Source organism: Vigna unguiculata, chromosome 6, assembly GCF_037176805.1.
Source record: "Vigna unguiculata cultivar grain cowpea cultivar isolate G323 ecotype 2 chromosome 6, ASM3717680v1, whole genome shotgun sequence".
In the NCBI taxonomy this organism is placed as follows: Eukaryota; Viridiplantae; Streptophyta; class Magnoliopsida; order Fabales; family Fabaceae; genus Vigna; species Vigna unguiculata.
The window spans coordinates 31,415,051-31,430,103 of NC_140797.1; the positions used below are offsets into that span (position 1 = coordinate 31,415,051).

Genomic DNA, 15,053 nt, shown 5'->3' on the forward strand with positions numbered 1-15,053 from the left:
TATGAAGGTGTGTTATAGTAGTGGTATGTGAGAGTTGGTGTGGATATGGGATTGAAAACAATATGAAGGTTTAGGGTAATGGAGGTTGTGGGCATTGGGAAAATATAGGTTCTATTTGATATGGATTATAGACGTTCGATAATTACGATTCAGTAGGATAAAGTCTCAATTATAATTGTGTAGAATCCATTGGAAGGTATTTGAGTGAAAGGTTTTGGGTAGCATAGCAGTGTAGTAGAAGCAAATTGTTTGATGATGAGATCATGTATTAGTGGCCATTTTCATAAGCTTGATTGAGTCATTATGCTATGGTAGAGTATTTGGTAAATCATAGGTCTTGCATGGATGAATTGGTGAATGTTAATTATAGGTACTTGGAACCATATGGGGATGGCAGGATACTAAGAATATGACCTTGATTGATGAGTGTACGTTCGGACTTTTGGAAGTACCTTCGATTGTAAAACAATCTGTTGTGGGTGTTAAAACCAGTAGAGTTTCGCTAATGATATGGCGCCTGGTGGCACATGCGTAGCCGTCAGGTGATTGGACCATTAAGGATCTCCCTAGGACGCGCGGCGCCAGGCGGTAAGGTAAGGAGTGACCCACCAGGAGATAGACCCTAAGTCAATGGGTCTGGAAGCAGTTGGCACCTGGTGACGATAGTGTCCCGCCAAGCAGTTTACACAGTACTTTTGCCTGGCGGCGCTTAGGCAGCGTCAGGCGATAGCGCTACAGATAATGGGTTTTCTTGTATGCATTGTGTGTTATGACGTAAGACTTGGATCAAGAGATGTTGTGCCATGAGCAAGTAGGTTCATGGATGGTGGTGAACACGTGATGATATGAGCGGGAAGGTTCATATCCCGATACTCTTGTGTGGGGATACGAGCAGGGAGGTTCGTATGTTTTGTGCTCACACTTGAAAGATGATGTGAGTGAGGAGGTTCGTAGTTGGTGGATCACGTGTGTTGGACTACGGGCGGGGAGGTCCATAGAGTTGGACTACGAGCGGGGAGGTTCGTAGAGGCAGGACTATGAGTGGGGAGGTTCGTAGAGACAGGACTACGAGTAGGGAGGTTCCTCAGGGCAGAACCACGAGCAGGCAGGTTCGTGGGAGCATCATATATCTTGAGTCCATGGTCAATTATTTGTGTGAATTGAAAGTTGAAAATCCTTGGGGTGTTAAGGTCTTGGCCAAGAACTAAATAGAATAACATAGTCGGGTGTATCTTGATTTATTAACTTATATGTTAATTATTTATGAATTCATCCTTTCTATTTGTGTTTAGCGATAATCGTGTGACTTGTCACACGGGAGCAAATGATATTTCAGGTGATGTTGTTGATGCATAGCGACAAAGAGAGGGATAGCCTGGGACTCTTGACTAGGGATTTCAATTATGTTTTGTTTTAAATTGGGGGTTTATTGGAACTTGTAATACATTGATGAACTAGTTGTTTAATTTTAAGCGCGATGAATAATTTTCAATTTTTCCCGCGTTTGGGATTAATAAAATTATGACAATTGAATGAACTTTATATGGTCCCCAAATATCAGAATGAAATAATTCAAAAGTTTTAATGGAAGAAATTAAGTTATTTGGAAAAGGAAAACATGTTTGTTTTGCAAGAGTACAAACATCACAAATTTTATTTGACTCTAAAGAGAAGTTTAACAAAGTTTTAGCCATGAAATCTAATCTAGATGAAGATGGATGTCCTAGTCGTCGATGCCACAAAGTAGTAGAAGTGTTTGAAGGAGAGGATGACTTGGTGACATGGGCTGCAAGTGATGGAATATGAGTGTCTGACTTATTTGATGTCATTGCAACCAAATAATAGAGTCCACCTTGTTGTTTACTCAAACCAATTGTCATCCTCGTCATCAAATCCTGTAAAATACATTTGGAAGAAAAAAAGTTACTAAACAATTTAAATCTCTTGTGACCCTTCTTACTGACATCAAATCTACTTTGCAAGATGGTACCCCAAGCACATTTGTTAAAGAAATAATTGGACTTAAAGTTAAAGTTCCAATAGAGATAATAGGGGCCTGATTACCATTTGGCATAACAACTGGTGGTAAAGAAGTGTTTTCTTTACTGTTGACAAGCAAGGTTGGTGAAGAAATAATGTGATCGGTGGCCCAACTATCAATTATAAGTTTGGGTGGTGACAAACCTGAAGGAACATTGTCGTTGTTGACCTTAGGATTAGCTGACGGAGATAATGCATTACCATGCATAATAGACAACATTTGTTGAAGTTGTAGTTCAGTTAATCCATTCATTGTGGACTGCAATTCTTGCATCATTAGAGTCGCTATGACATTATTTGATGAAAATTGACTATTCTCATTAGGCTTAGAATAAGCATTTTGAGTGACACCATGCCTTGGGTGTTTAGGAGGATAATCGTATAGCTTCCAACTTGTTTCTTTTTTATGATGATCTCTATCACAATGAGAAAAATGCAGTGGCTTTCGATTAGATGAATTAAAATGAGAAGAAGGAGGATTTTGTTTGTGGCGAATAGCAAGGGTTGTTGGTTCATTCTTTTGAACAACCATTTTTGAAGCTTCGATTGTGTCACGTGTGATGCCCAAATGTCATTTTTTTTTCCTTCTTGAAGGATGGAAGAATAAGCCTGTGTAACATCAGGAAATGGATTCATTAAGAGAAGTTGATCACAAATAGCACTATAAGAGTCATTCAACCCCATTAGAAACTGCATCAATTTGTGCCTTTTATTGTTTGCTCCATAAGTGTAGGTTGCATTACTATAGGAGCCTAACTCATCCCATAATTTCTTTAACTTCGTGTAATAGGTTGCAACTATCATTTGATCTTGAGTCAAGCAAGCAATGTCTCTCTCAATCTAAAAAATCCATGGTGCATGACTTTGAGAGAAGCGACTTTGAAGATCTTCCCAAACTTCATGAGCAGTGTCATATAAAATAACATTATCTACAATATCAGTTGTCAAAGAATTAAAGATCCAAGATAATATCATGTCGTTGCATTTTTTCCATGTTGCGTATTCTTCTAGTTTGTCTTTCACAGATGGTACCTTGAGAGTTCCATCAACAAAACCCAATTTGGATTTTGCATTTAAAGAGATGACCATGGCTCTACGCCAAGTCGAAAAATTGTCTCAATCCAGAGGTTTTGAAACAAGGACAATTCTAGGATGGTCATAATGATGGAGAGAATAAGAACTGTTGAAATTTGGTTCTTTTCCATCCTTAGCCATGGAAACAAGGATAGGAAAATTAAAAAAATGAATGATTGAGTAGAGGATCGTTTATGCTCCTGATACCATGTAAAGGAAACAAATAAAAGAAGGAATTTTGTGTTATGTTTTATTGAAAGGAATAATAGAAATATATACAAGATAGAGTATCTATAATTAATATATGCAATCCTATTATTCCTATAATAATGCAAAATTGTTCCTATAATTCAACTATTTTAATAATTAAAATATTTTCTCCTGATTTAATTTCTAACAACAAGGAAAATGAGAACCAAAATTAGGGTTTGACAAAGTCTACGATGGAGTAGCTCGAAATGTTGGAGTAAGTGTTGTACGAAATGGGCATTGGAAGCAAACTAAAGGTCTTTTAAGGACAATGATATTATGCTTCTAATTTTTTTACTTTCATCTTCTACTTCTTGACGTGCCTTAATATGATGTATCACTAATTTTTTTTAAAAAAATCAATGATCCACACTAAGCCACATTAGAGAATAAGGGATGGAAGTCAAAGTATAATTTTTCATCTTTTAATTTATGAGAAGTTGAAAACAGTGGAGGCAAGATATGAAAATGGAAATGACCAGTTGAATCTAGAATGAGATGCCAAAGTAATTTCAAGTTCAAAAATTGAAATGAAAAAAAAAAGGTGAAATAGGAAAAGAGACGAAGAATAAGAAAATGGAGGGAATTGAATTTAACCGAACTAAAATAAATAAGAGGAAATAAATAATGTTTTAAGATCATATTAAACATTAAATATATTTCATACAACAATATTTACTTAAATCGCTAAATTGGTGGCTAAAATCATTTACTAAACAATATTTTAGTTACTAAAACTATTTGGTGGCTAATTACTATAATAAATAAAATTTATAAGATAATATTTATTTTAGTCGCTAAATCAATGGCTAAAACATTTTGTATTAAATGATATTTTAGCAACAAAAAATCGTTGGCTAATTATCATTTAAATATATTTTATAATATAATATTTATTTTGGTCGCTAAATCGGTGGTTAATACATTACATATTAAATAATGTTTTAGTAATTGTAAATATTTGGTGGCTAAGTACCATATTAAGTAAATTTAATAAGATATAATTTTTATTTTGGTCACTAAATATGCGACTAAAACAGTACATATTAAATAATGTTTAGTATCGAATATTTTCGGTAACTAATTACCATATTTAATATATCTTATAAGATAATATTTATTTTAGTCGCTAAATCGGTCGCTATTTCCATTGCTATAGTAATAGATATTAATGTTTATTCATTCGGTCACTATTTCGGTGGCTAATTTGTGACCATTACAATTCGGTGATTATTTCAGTCACAATTTGTGACTAAATTATTTCGGTGGCTAAATTACATTTTTCTCATAAGTACTTTTACACAAAATATTTTCATTTGAGTTAGGAATAAAATTAAACATGACATCTACATCATACCCAATTAGGGATGACAAGGGGTCGGACACAGATAATGCCTACCCGCTATCCGACCTGCAAAAAATATATTTAATTACCCGTTTGCTTTTTTTTTTCTGATCAGCAAGTATAAATATATGTATATATTTTGGAACACTAGGTGTGCTCCAACCCGTATACAAATATAAAAAGTTTTCATAATATAGTGTACCTACAATACAAAATGATAGGTGCATTTATAAGTCAAAAAATCCCAACTTGTATTCATCCATCAAGACAGTCCAATTGTAAATCAAACACCATATATAGTAATTGTAGTATGGCCAATGTAATGTATCATGTCTTGACAGCGATTCTCCATAAAATAATCTGCCTAATTATGCTTTGCATCGTGTTTTGTCAACGGGTGTCTGCAAATATGTTTTAGTTCTCGTAGGTGTTTATGTATGCATTGGTCTATCAACATTCCTCTTTAGATAATGTCCACCACAGTCAATTACCAATGTCTTTAATCTGTATTTCCTTATATGTTCATCGCACTGCTCAGCCATCAGTTTTACCTCGAAAGGAAACACAAAATTATAGCAAAAAATTCTTAGTGAGCAAAAGTTTGGACACTGATAGGTAGAGTGGAAATATAGAACCATTCATATATTATACCTAAGAATCTAACAATAATTTTCATGCCTACAGTCGTGATAATCCCATGCTACCTTATAGATTTTAGGCATGATAAAGGAATAAGACACCAATCAGAATAAGAAAATTGTGCTTTTAGAAATTTAGTAGTTATCCATCCCCATGTTTTCAATTGTGCAACAGTGAACATTTCTATATTGTCGACCGTTCCACCACTAAAAATAATGTTATTTCTTTGTTTCAAAATAACCCAAACTACAGACATCCACATACATTTCCATGCATTATTTTGTTTACTATCTAGACCAAAAAGATAAAAATGATTAAAGTGTTGTCTTGGCATGAAATGATTGACATTGCTAACACCCACCCATTTGTTACACATGTTCCACACCCCCATGACCACATCACAAGTAAAAAATAAATGACTGCTGGATTCATCAACTAACCTACACATATTGCATAAACTATCAGTTATATTTATTCCCCTTCTACCCAAATTATCTTTTGTAGCGACTTTGTTCAAAAGAACTTTCCAGGCAAAATGTTGAGCGGAAGGAAGGGCCTTGACTTTCCAAAATTTATCAAACTCTATTGTTTCTTCAAAGATAGTGGCGTCTAACAATTTTCTATAGGCTGAACTAACAGTAAAGGTCTGTGAATCCTCGTCTACCCATACCCAACAATCATCATTCTCCCTTTTGAGAGTTTTAGTTCCCAATTGTTGCTTCAAGATGGTTAGTTGGTTTACCTCCCACTCAAACCATTGTCTCCTCCACTCCAAATTCCACTCCCAAATGTTATTTTGCCAACTGCCCATCTCTCCAAGTGTTGCTTGTTTATTTATTGAATTAGCGTATAGCCTTGGATATGTTTTGCATAGTGGTTCATGTCCCAACCACCTATCAGTCCAAAATATAATAATTTTACCATTTCCTATCTTTCATTCCACATTATTTTCAAACCACTTCCCCCATTCTTCTCCACTTGTTGCCCTCCTAAGATCCCTCCACCAACATGAGTCAAGCTTATTGTCTATTCTATTATCTAAGCTCCTCCATGAACCGTATTTTGAGTCCAAAATTGATTTCCATAGTCCTTCACATTCAATTCCCATCCTCCATTTCCATTTTCCAAGTAGTGCAATATTAAATAGTCTTATACTTTTAACTCCTAATCCCCCAAGCTCTTTTGGTTTGCAAATATTATCCCACTTAACCCATGTAATCTTCCTACCTTCACATCCCCATCCCCATAAGAAATCTCTCTGAATCCTCTTAATTTCTTTTTCCACAGATTTTGGTATTTTGAAAAAGGACAAGAAAAAAAGAGGTAAAGATGTGATGACAGATTTAAGCAAGCAAGTTCTACCAGCGAAAGAGAGGTGCTTTCCTTTCCATTTGGCTAGTTTTTTCCTTATTTTCTCAACAACACCTTTCCACATATAATGTTTCCTAGGATTACCCCCAATTGGCATGCCTAGATATGAAAAAGGAAGTTGCATGGTGTCACAGTTTAACATATTCAAAAATCTCTAAAGGTAGTATTCAGTAACCCCTACACCTCATATCTTACTCTTAATGAAGTTTACTTTCAGTCCTGCAGCTAACTCAAAACATCTAAGAATACTTTTTATGACCAATATGTTTTGAGTTTTTGCTTCGCTCAAGAACAATGTATTGTCTGCAAATTGCAACATATTCACCTCAATGTTTTTCTCTCCCACTTTGATCCCTTCCAACAATTTTTTCTTTGCTGCCACTCTCACTAAACATGTTAGTCCCTCTGCTACAATCAAAAAAAGAAAGAGAGCTAGAGGGTCTCCCTGTCGTAGCCCTTTAGATGGGCAAAATTCTTGAGTTGGGTTGCCATTAACAAGAACTAAAATTGTGGATGATTCTAAGCACTCCCTAATCCACAGAATCCATTTTGCGCAAAAGCCTAGTCTCTTCATCATATAAAATAGAAAATCCCATCTGATAGAATCATAGGCTTTCTCATAATCAACTTTAACTATAACATAACTTTTCTTTTTACGCCTAACTTCATCTATAGTTTCACTTGCGACCAAAACACTATCCAACAACCCTCTGCCCTCCAAAAATGCAGATTGGGTATGATCAATTATCTTATGTATAGCCAACTTGAGCCTTAGAGAAAGGCATTTTGATATGATTTTGTAGAGGCTTCCTACTAGGGAAATGGGTCGGTATTCGTCTAGGCCTTGGGGGTTATCTCGCTTAGGTATAGATGCAATAAAGGATGCATTACATCATTTAGGGTACTTACCTGTAATTTGGAAGTTTTGAACAGCTTTTATAATATCTCCTTTGATTATTTCCCATGAGTTCTTAATAAATTAAAGTTAAAACCGTCTGGGCCCGGGCTTTTGTTACCTTCACACTCCTATACTGCCCTCTTAATCTCCCCTTCTGAGAGAGATTTTGTCAACATGATGTTGTCTTCCTTTGATATTGAGTTAAAATCTACGTTTCCTAGTTTTACATTGAACTCACTTGTCTCTCTCAACTTACCCTCAAAGTATTCCTTTACCCCCTTTTTAACCTCTTGAGGATTCTCACTCCATTCTCCTAGAATTCTCAAACCTGTAATCATGTTTTTTCTTTTCCTCCAATTCATTGTTAGGTGGAAGAATTATGTATTCAAATCGCCTGCCTCCAGCCATTTAATCTTGGATTTTTGTCTCAGCACTGATTCGAATCTATTGTTAACCTTTTTTAGTTCAGCAAAAAGAGTACTCCTTTGGTTCTTTTGCTCCTCATTCAATCCACTTTGATCGTCTATTTTATCCAATTCACTTATGTTCTCTATTAGACGTTGCTTTTCTTTATTGGTTTCCCCAAAAACTTCTTTATTCCAAATCTTTAAATCTTGTTTCAACCTTTTTAATTTCTCCTTTACCATTACAAGGCCGCACCCAACCACATTGTAGCTATCCCACTGTTTCTTAACAAAATCTGTAAAGCCTGTCACAGTAAGCCAAGCATCCAAGGTTCTAAATGGTATAGGGCCCCAATCTACATATGTGGATTTTAGGAGCAAAGCACAATGATCTGATATTACTCTATCCAAGACATATTGTTTACTTCCTGGCCACACATCCTCCCAATCCCTGGTTACAAGGATCCTATCTAACCTACTTTTGGTAGATCCATTAGTTCTATACCACGTATACTTCCTACCAACAAGTGGTAAATCTATTAGTTCCATCCTTTCTATGAATTCATTAAAGCCTTGTATTTCACTTCTACTATTAATGCCTATATGATTGACTCCCTTTCTTTCCTCTAGGTTTCTCATAGCATTAAAGTCACCTAAGATACACCACACTTTCCCACCCACTTCCTCCTTGTATTTTATTATATCTTCCCACATGCGTCTTTTTTCATTGATTTCGCATGGTGAGTACACGTTAATAATGTTAACCTGGATATTATCCTTACCCCATTTTCCGATGGTTATTATGAATCCTCTTTTAAAGATTGATTTTTCACATTTGAATTGGTTTTTACCCTAGATAGTAAGGATTCCCCCTCCACTATTTTCGGCTAGAGAATCTATCCATTCATATTCGTCATCCCCCCAGATTGTAGAGCATTTTTCTCTATTAATTGTTCCCACTTTTGTTTCCTGGATACACACCATTCCTACTCCGTTCTTACTAATTATCTCTCTCGCATATCTCCATTTTGCAGGTCCCCCAATTCCCCTTATGTTGAGACTAACTATATTCATTTATCACCGTCATCATTCCCTTCTTCCCTAAGTCGTTTAATTTTACTATCTCTCTCTTCCATTTTTTGAAGTTGTTCTAGAATTCGGTTTTCCTCCCCTATAAATGTAATCCTTAGTTGTTTGCCTAGGTTCCAAATTGTATTTGCCTCAATAGAACTATTCCTCATCCAAAACAACCTATTACAATTAACTATATCAGTATCAGAGATTGAATTGCAAAGATTGTGTATGGCTGACCTTACTTGACGTCGTTGTTGAGTGGTATTCATGGATGATGTTGTAGTTACCGAAATTAATTTTCCATTGTTTTGCTTGCTTGATTCCCCTGCGTAAAGATTCCTTTCTCTCATAGTGTTATGGATCCAACTTTGTTTCTTTGATAAGCACCATATGGGTTCCCGTTATTGTTTCTTTATCAATTGAATTCTTCTCACTGACAAAGTCTTCTGGAGCGAGATATGGGAAGATGCTATCGACCGTATCGCTCACCTTTTCACTCTCTACTTCAATCAGCCCAGATTTGTCCTTGGTTGTGCATTCCTTTCTAGCTTCATCTAGCTCTGTGGCCCTTGCGATTTTTGTTTTTAATTTTGTTTGGGCTGGCCCAAAAAGTGGCATGATAATACTAGTAGTACACCTTGGCTCGCTTTGTAGGGCCCTCAAATCTGCTTGTTTCACATAGATTGAATCTTCTCGTTGGTCTTCGTAATCCTTTGATCCTACCGTTTGAATAAGACATTCCTCTATCTCTTCTGAAGTCCTTGTCCTTTGCATTTCCCTATTCGTATAAGAAATAATCTGCTTTAAATGCTTTTGAAAAAAGGAAGCAGTTCCTTCCATATTAAGGCTATTTTGATGTGATCCTGACACTTTCGTTGACTTCTTCAAACCTTTTTCATCGGGGTTGTTGTTGTCGTTGTTCAACTCTTCCGGTGAATGAAATGTTCCATCCTCGCCGGTGGAATTTTTATGAGTTCCATGGTTTCCAAAAATTTCTAAATACTCAGACTCTGACGATTCCATGAACCTCCCTCAGGAGGATGTGCTTGACGAAACACTTTCGCCACGTTTCTTGCTTCGCATATGGCACTGGCATTGTAAAGGTTCAGCGACTGTAATTTCTTCTTCTAAATGCACATTATATAAGTTCCCATTAATCGTCATCTTCTTATACATCTTTGTGTCACTACCTATTGGTAAGCGAACTTTCAAGCGTGCATACTCGAGTCGTTCCCAGGTCATTGTATTTTTATCAATGTCGATTAAAGTACCCACACTTGCTGTTAAAATACGGAAGCACTCTTCGTTCCATAAATATAATGGTATACCTCTGCACCTTACCCACACGATTTTATGTCCAGGGCCAATGTCCTCCGTCCATGGTTGCAATGATATAAACACCATTGATAACCATTCACTGTTTTCCTCGATAACCTTTTTCATATCTGTATCATCTTCCCCGGTTAGAAGAACTAAATTGTCCCCGAGATATCGAACTGAGATGAATTGTAATCCAGCCAGGAAAATACCCATTTGCTGATAGAGCGAGATACATATATCATAGTATCTGACCAACAGATACCAGCTGTATACATGCTTATAATTATTTTTTATATATTTTCTTTTGTATAATAATTCTTAGTAAGTTGTATTTTAGTATATATTTTTTTTAAATCAAGTAATCAAAAGTTATGAGTGAAAGAAATATTAATTATTGAAAATTTTTTTGAAATTTAACTTCATATATTTTTATTTTTTACTTAGGCCCTATAAAATTGAAGTTATTTTTAAAAAGAATAATTTTAAAAAATTTATATTTTGGTGCAACTCATTCATATTTTCATTGAATTAATATTATAGTGAGTAATTTAATTTGAATTATTCTTTAAAATTATTATTTTTATTTAATTTTATATTTTAAATTTTTGTTTTAAATAATTTTATTTAAAATTAAAAAAAATAAAAATAAAAATATCTGCAATGGCATATCTTGACCAATAATTGTGGAGAAGTCAAAATAATACACTCAAATTTATATATTTAATTATTATCACTAATACAATTAAATACATAATTTAATATAAATGTAATTACACCAAGAATAAATGTAAGTACAAAAGAAATCACACATTGAATATGGATATTCTTATATTTGAAGACATTTTTTCAGTTTTTTCGGATCATGTTCCAAAAAATAAATATGAAACTTCTCACTTGTAATTATTCTTTAAACCTTAGGGAATGATTTCTCTAAGTGAACAATTAGATTAGTAATATCATATTTCCTAATATCTGAAGAAGTTGAATCTATTCTTTTTATTTTTCATTAATATATCTATTTTTTAAGTTTAATATTAAAAAATAATTTATCATAATCAAATCAAAAATTCAAATAAATAATTACTAAAAGAAAATTTTATGATAATTAAGCCAAAATTAAAAATCGATTATTGAAAAACACAGCACATTACTTTTTTATACATAAAAAATGAATATATAAAGACTCATGAGATTAAAAATATAATTCTAACTATTAAACTAATATTTCAGTATAAAAAATGAGAGTTACTTTTTTTCAAGGATGGAGAAAACAAATGAAAAATGAGAGTAAAAATAGTGAATTTGTGTCTAACTTATTTTTTTTTCTTTATAGACAAAATGGAAAACATATGAGAGTGAAAGATAAGTACAATATATGATAAACTAAAAAGATAATGAGAAAGAAAGTAAAAAATATCTTAATAAATATTTTTATTTTTTTATACTTTATTTTATGTTTTATTATTTATTAACATTAAATGTTGTGTTATAAAAGAAATAAAAATATATCTAACTTAATTTCCCTTGATTTTTGATAAATACATTATATAATTTAAAAATTTTAAAAAATTTAAAAATATATAAAAATATTAATTTTAAAAAAATTAGGGGGGCCATGACCCCCTTTAGCTCCTTTAAACATCCGCCACTTCTACAGGTAACAGGGGGAATTCATTTAGGCAAGGCGGATAGTAGGTAGACACTACTAATACCCCACTCGATCTATTGTCATTCATAGTCAAGATATCTTTAAAAATCTAGTTTAATAAAGGTTAAACCATTTCAGAGGTCTCCATTTTTGTAGCGAACTCTCAAGTAGGTCCCCCCATTTTTATTTGACTCAATTGAGTCCTTATACAGTAACGATGTTAATTATGTGTCTCGTGTCAGCACGTGGTTTTTTTTTTATTTTTTTAATTTTGAAATCTTTTTTATAATTTAAAAAATGTCACGTGTCAATCTGACATTGTGCCACGTGGTAGAGATAGTGTGATGTGACAGTGACAATGTCATGTGTCCAATGGCGGAGCATAGAAGGAGCTGGGAGGGTCCCTGGCCCCCCCAAAGATTTTTGAATTTTTTTTAAAATATATATATTTTAAAATTTTTTAAGATTTTTTAAATTATAAGTAGTATATTTTATAAATGGATGAAAACTTTTTATTTCTTTTATAAAATACAACCAATTAATGTTAATAGATAATAAAACATAAAATTTAATATATAAAGAATAAAAATATTTAGGTTTAATTAATCTTTTCGTCGCTATTTTCATCTAAAAATATCAAGTTGGTTCTCAAGTTTTTTCTAGTCTCAATTTGGTTATGACTTTTGGTTATTCTCATTAAATTTGTTAAAGCGGAACAAGGATTTCATCAAGATTGATAGTGAGAGTATGTTAATTATACCAACAAAATAAACTATCTTTATTTGCAACTTTAAGTTTAATGAAAAAACATTGATTTGTTTCAAGAAATATAATGAAAATAACCAAATTGCACCCTTTTTTCAAAATTCAGAACCAAATTGAAACTAAACAAAATTGGAGGACCAACTTAAAATATTTGACCTAAAAAATAATAAAAATAATAATAATTAAACCAAATATTTATTAAGATATGTTTTATGTCATTTCTTGTTGTCTTGTTAGTTTTACAAAAATTGTACTTATCTCTCACTCTCATATTTTATTTTTTAAGAAAAGAGTAATTATTTTTTCTCTCATTTCTCATTTGTCTTATTTCTTTTTCGAAGAAAAGAAAAGTAATTCTCTTTTATTTTACTTGATAATGAAATATTAATTTAATAGCTAACATTGTTTTTTTTATCTCATGAGCCTTTGGTATATTCATTTTTTATGAATATAAAAGAAAAAACAATGTATTATGTGTTTTTCATAACCGAATTTTAATTGTTACTTAACTATACTATATTTTTTCTTTAATATTTACACTTCTCAATTTTTTTTAGTAAGGTATGATAAATTATTTTTAATATTATTTTAAAAATAGGTATATTGATGAAGAATAAAAGAATATATTCATTATTCAAAAATGATAAAAGTGAAATTATTCTTGAAGATGAAAACAAGATATATTATATTTTTCATAACATTAAACTAAAGATCAAATTATTCAGTTAGAGGAACCAATTTTTAAAACATTATACTAATGATCCAATAATTTAATGATGAAAGAATTATACTATCTGCCCCCTCCAAAACTTGTGGTTAAGATCCGCCACTGCATGTGTCACTATTGGATGTGTGTGTGTCTATGCGTGCATGCGAGTGTGTGCGTGTGTGTGTGCGCATGTGTGTGTACATGTGTGTTTGCGTGTGTGTGCGCGCGTGTGCGTGTACGTGTATGTGTGCGTGTGTGCATGTGTGTGTGTGACTTTTTAATTATAATAACTTATGTTATCTTCATAATTTTCTGGTTCCATATGACTAATTTATTTTAAATATTGGTTTAAGTTTTTATATTTATGTTTCTATTAACAAATTTTAACATAAACTTTGTCTTGTATTTTTTTTTTATTTACGGGATCCATAATACACAATGTAACTACGTTTTATTTTAACAATAATATGTGTATAAGTGTTTTATTTTAATATAATGTATAATTTAAAAGTTTAAGTACAAATTTTAATTACATAACAATATTGTTTTACTACATTAATATATTTCTATTATTAGTATTGATATGATTAGTATTAATAAATATTTATTATTATTGTTATTAGTATTACTATTATTATTTTCATATTATTATTATTATTTGAGTTAATATTATTATCAATATTATTAGTATTAATAAATATTTAATATTACTATTAGTATTATTGTTGTTGTTGATTTGTAGGTGATTCATAACGCATTATATGTCTGTATTTTATTTTAACTATAACTCGTGTATACGCATTTCATATTATTCTAAATATTTTATCTAAATCTTTTATGTTTATATTTCTTTTAACAAATTTTAACACAACCTTCATTTTATATATTTATTTTTTATGATATCCATAATGCACAATATACTTATATTTTATTTTAACAATGATATGTATACGCACATTTTATTTTAATATAATGTATAATTTAATTGTTTAATTATAAATTTTAAGTATACAACAATAATATTTTAATATTGGTATTATTAATATTAATAACATAATCTAATATTGTTATCATATTTTAATTATTATACATATAATTATACACAATTATAACACTTAAATATAATTATAAAAATAAATTATCTATTCAAAAATAATAATAATTATAATAAATGTTTTAATCTAAAAATATGTGATTAATTATTTAAAATTTTTCATACTGTTATTATTAGTTTGTATGTGATTTATAATCCACAATATGTCTAAACTATTATAATAATAATAATAATAATATTATTATTATTATTATTATTATTATTAGTAGTAGTGTCAATATTATTATTAATATATATGGTTTTAATAGGAATTATATATCACAATATATTTCATTATATATATATATATATATATATATATATAACATTATTTTTATTTATGATATTTTAAAGTTTAACTCTTTTTTTTTTTAATTTTATATCACTACTTCATGTTGTATTTATTTTATTTATTATTGGATCT

The 15,053-nt window shown here is 31.5% G+C and overlaps 1 protein-coding gene across 1 annotated transcript; it reads right to left on the minus strand.

Moving 5' to 3' along the window:
- Nucleotides 1–7,993: 7,993 nt before the first annotated feature.
- On the minus strand, nt 7,994–8,734 carry LOC146885797 (uncharacterized). The gene has a single exon (XM_085675099.1). It carries the CDS (start codon nt 8,732–8,734, stop codon nt 7,994–7,996), a length of 741 nt encoding a protein of 246 aa, XP_085531225.1.
- Between the last annotated feature and the right edge of the window lie 6,319 nt (nt 8,735–15,053).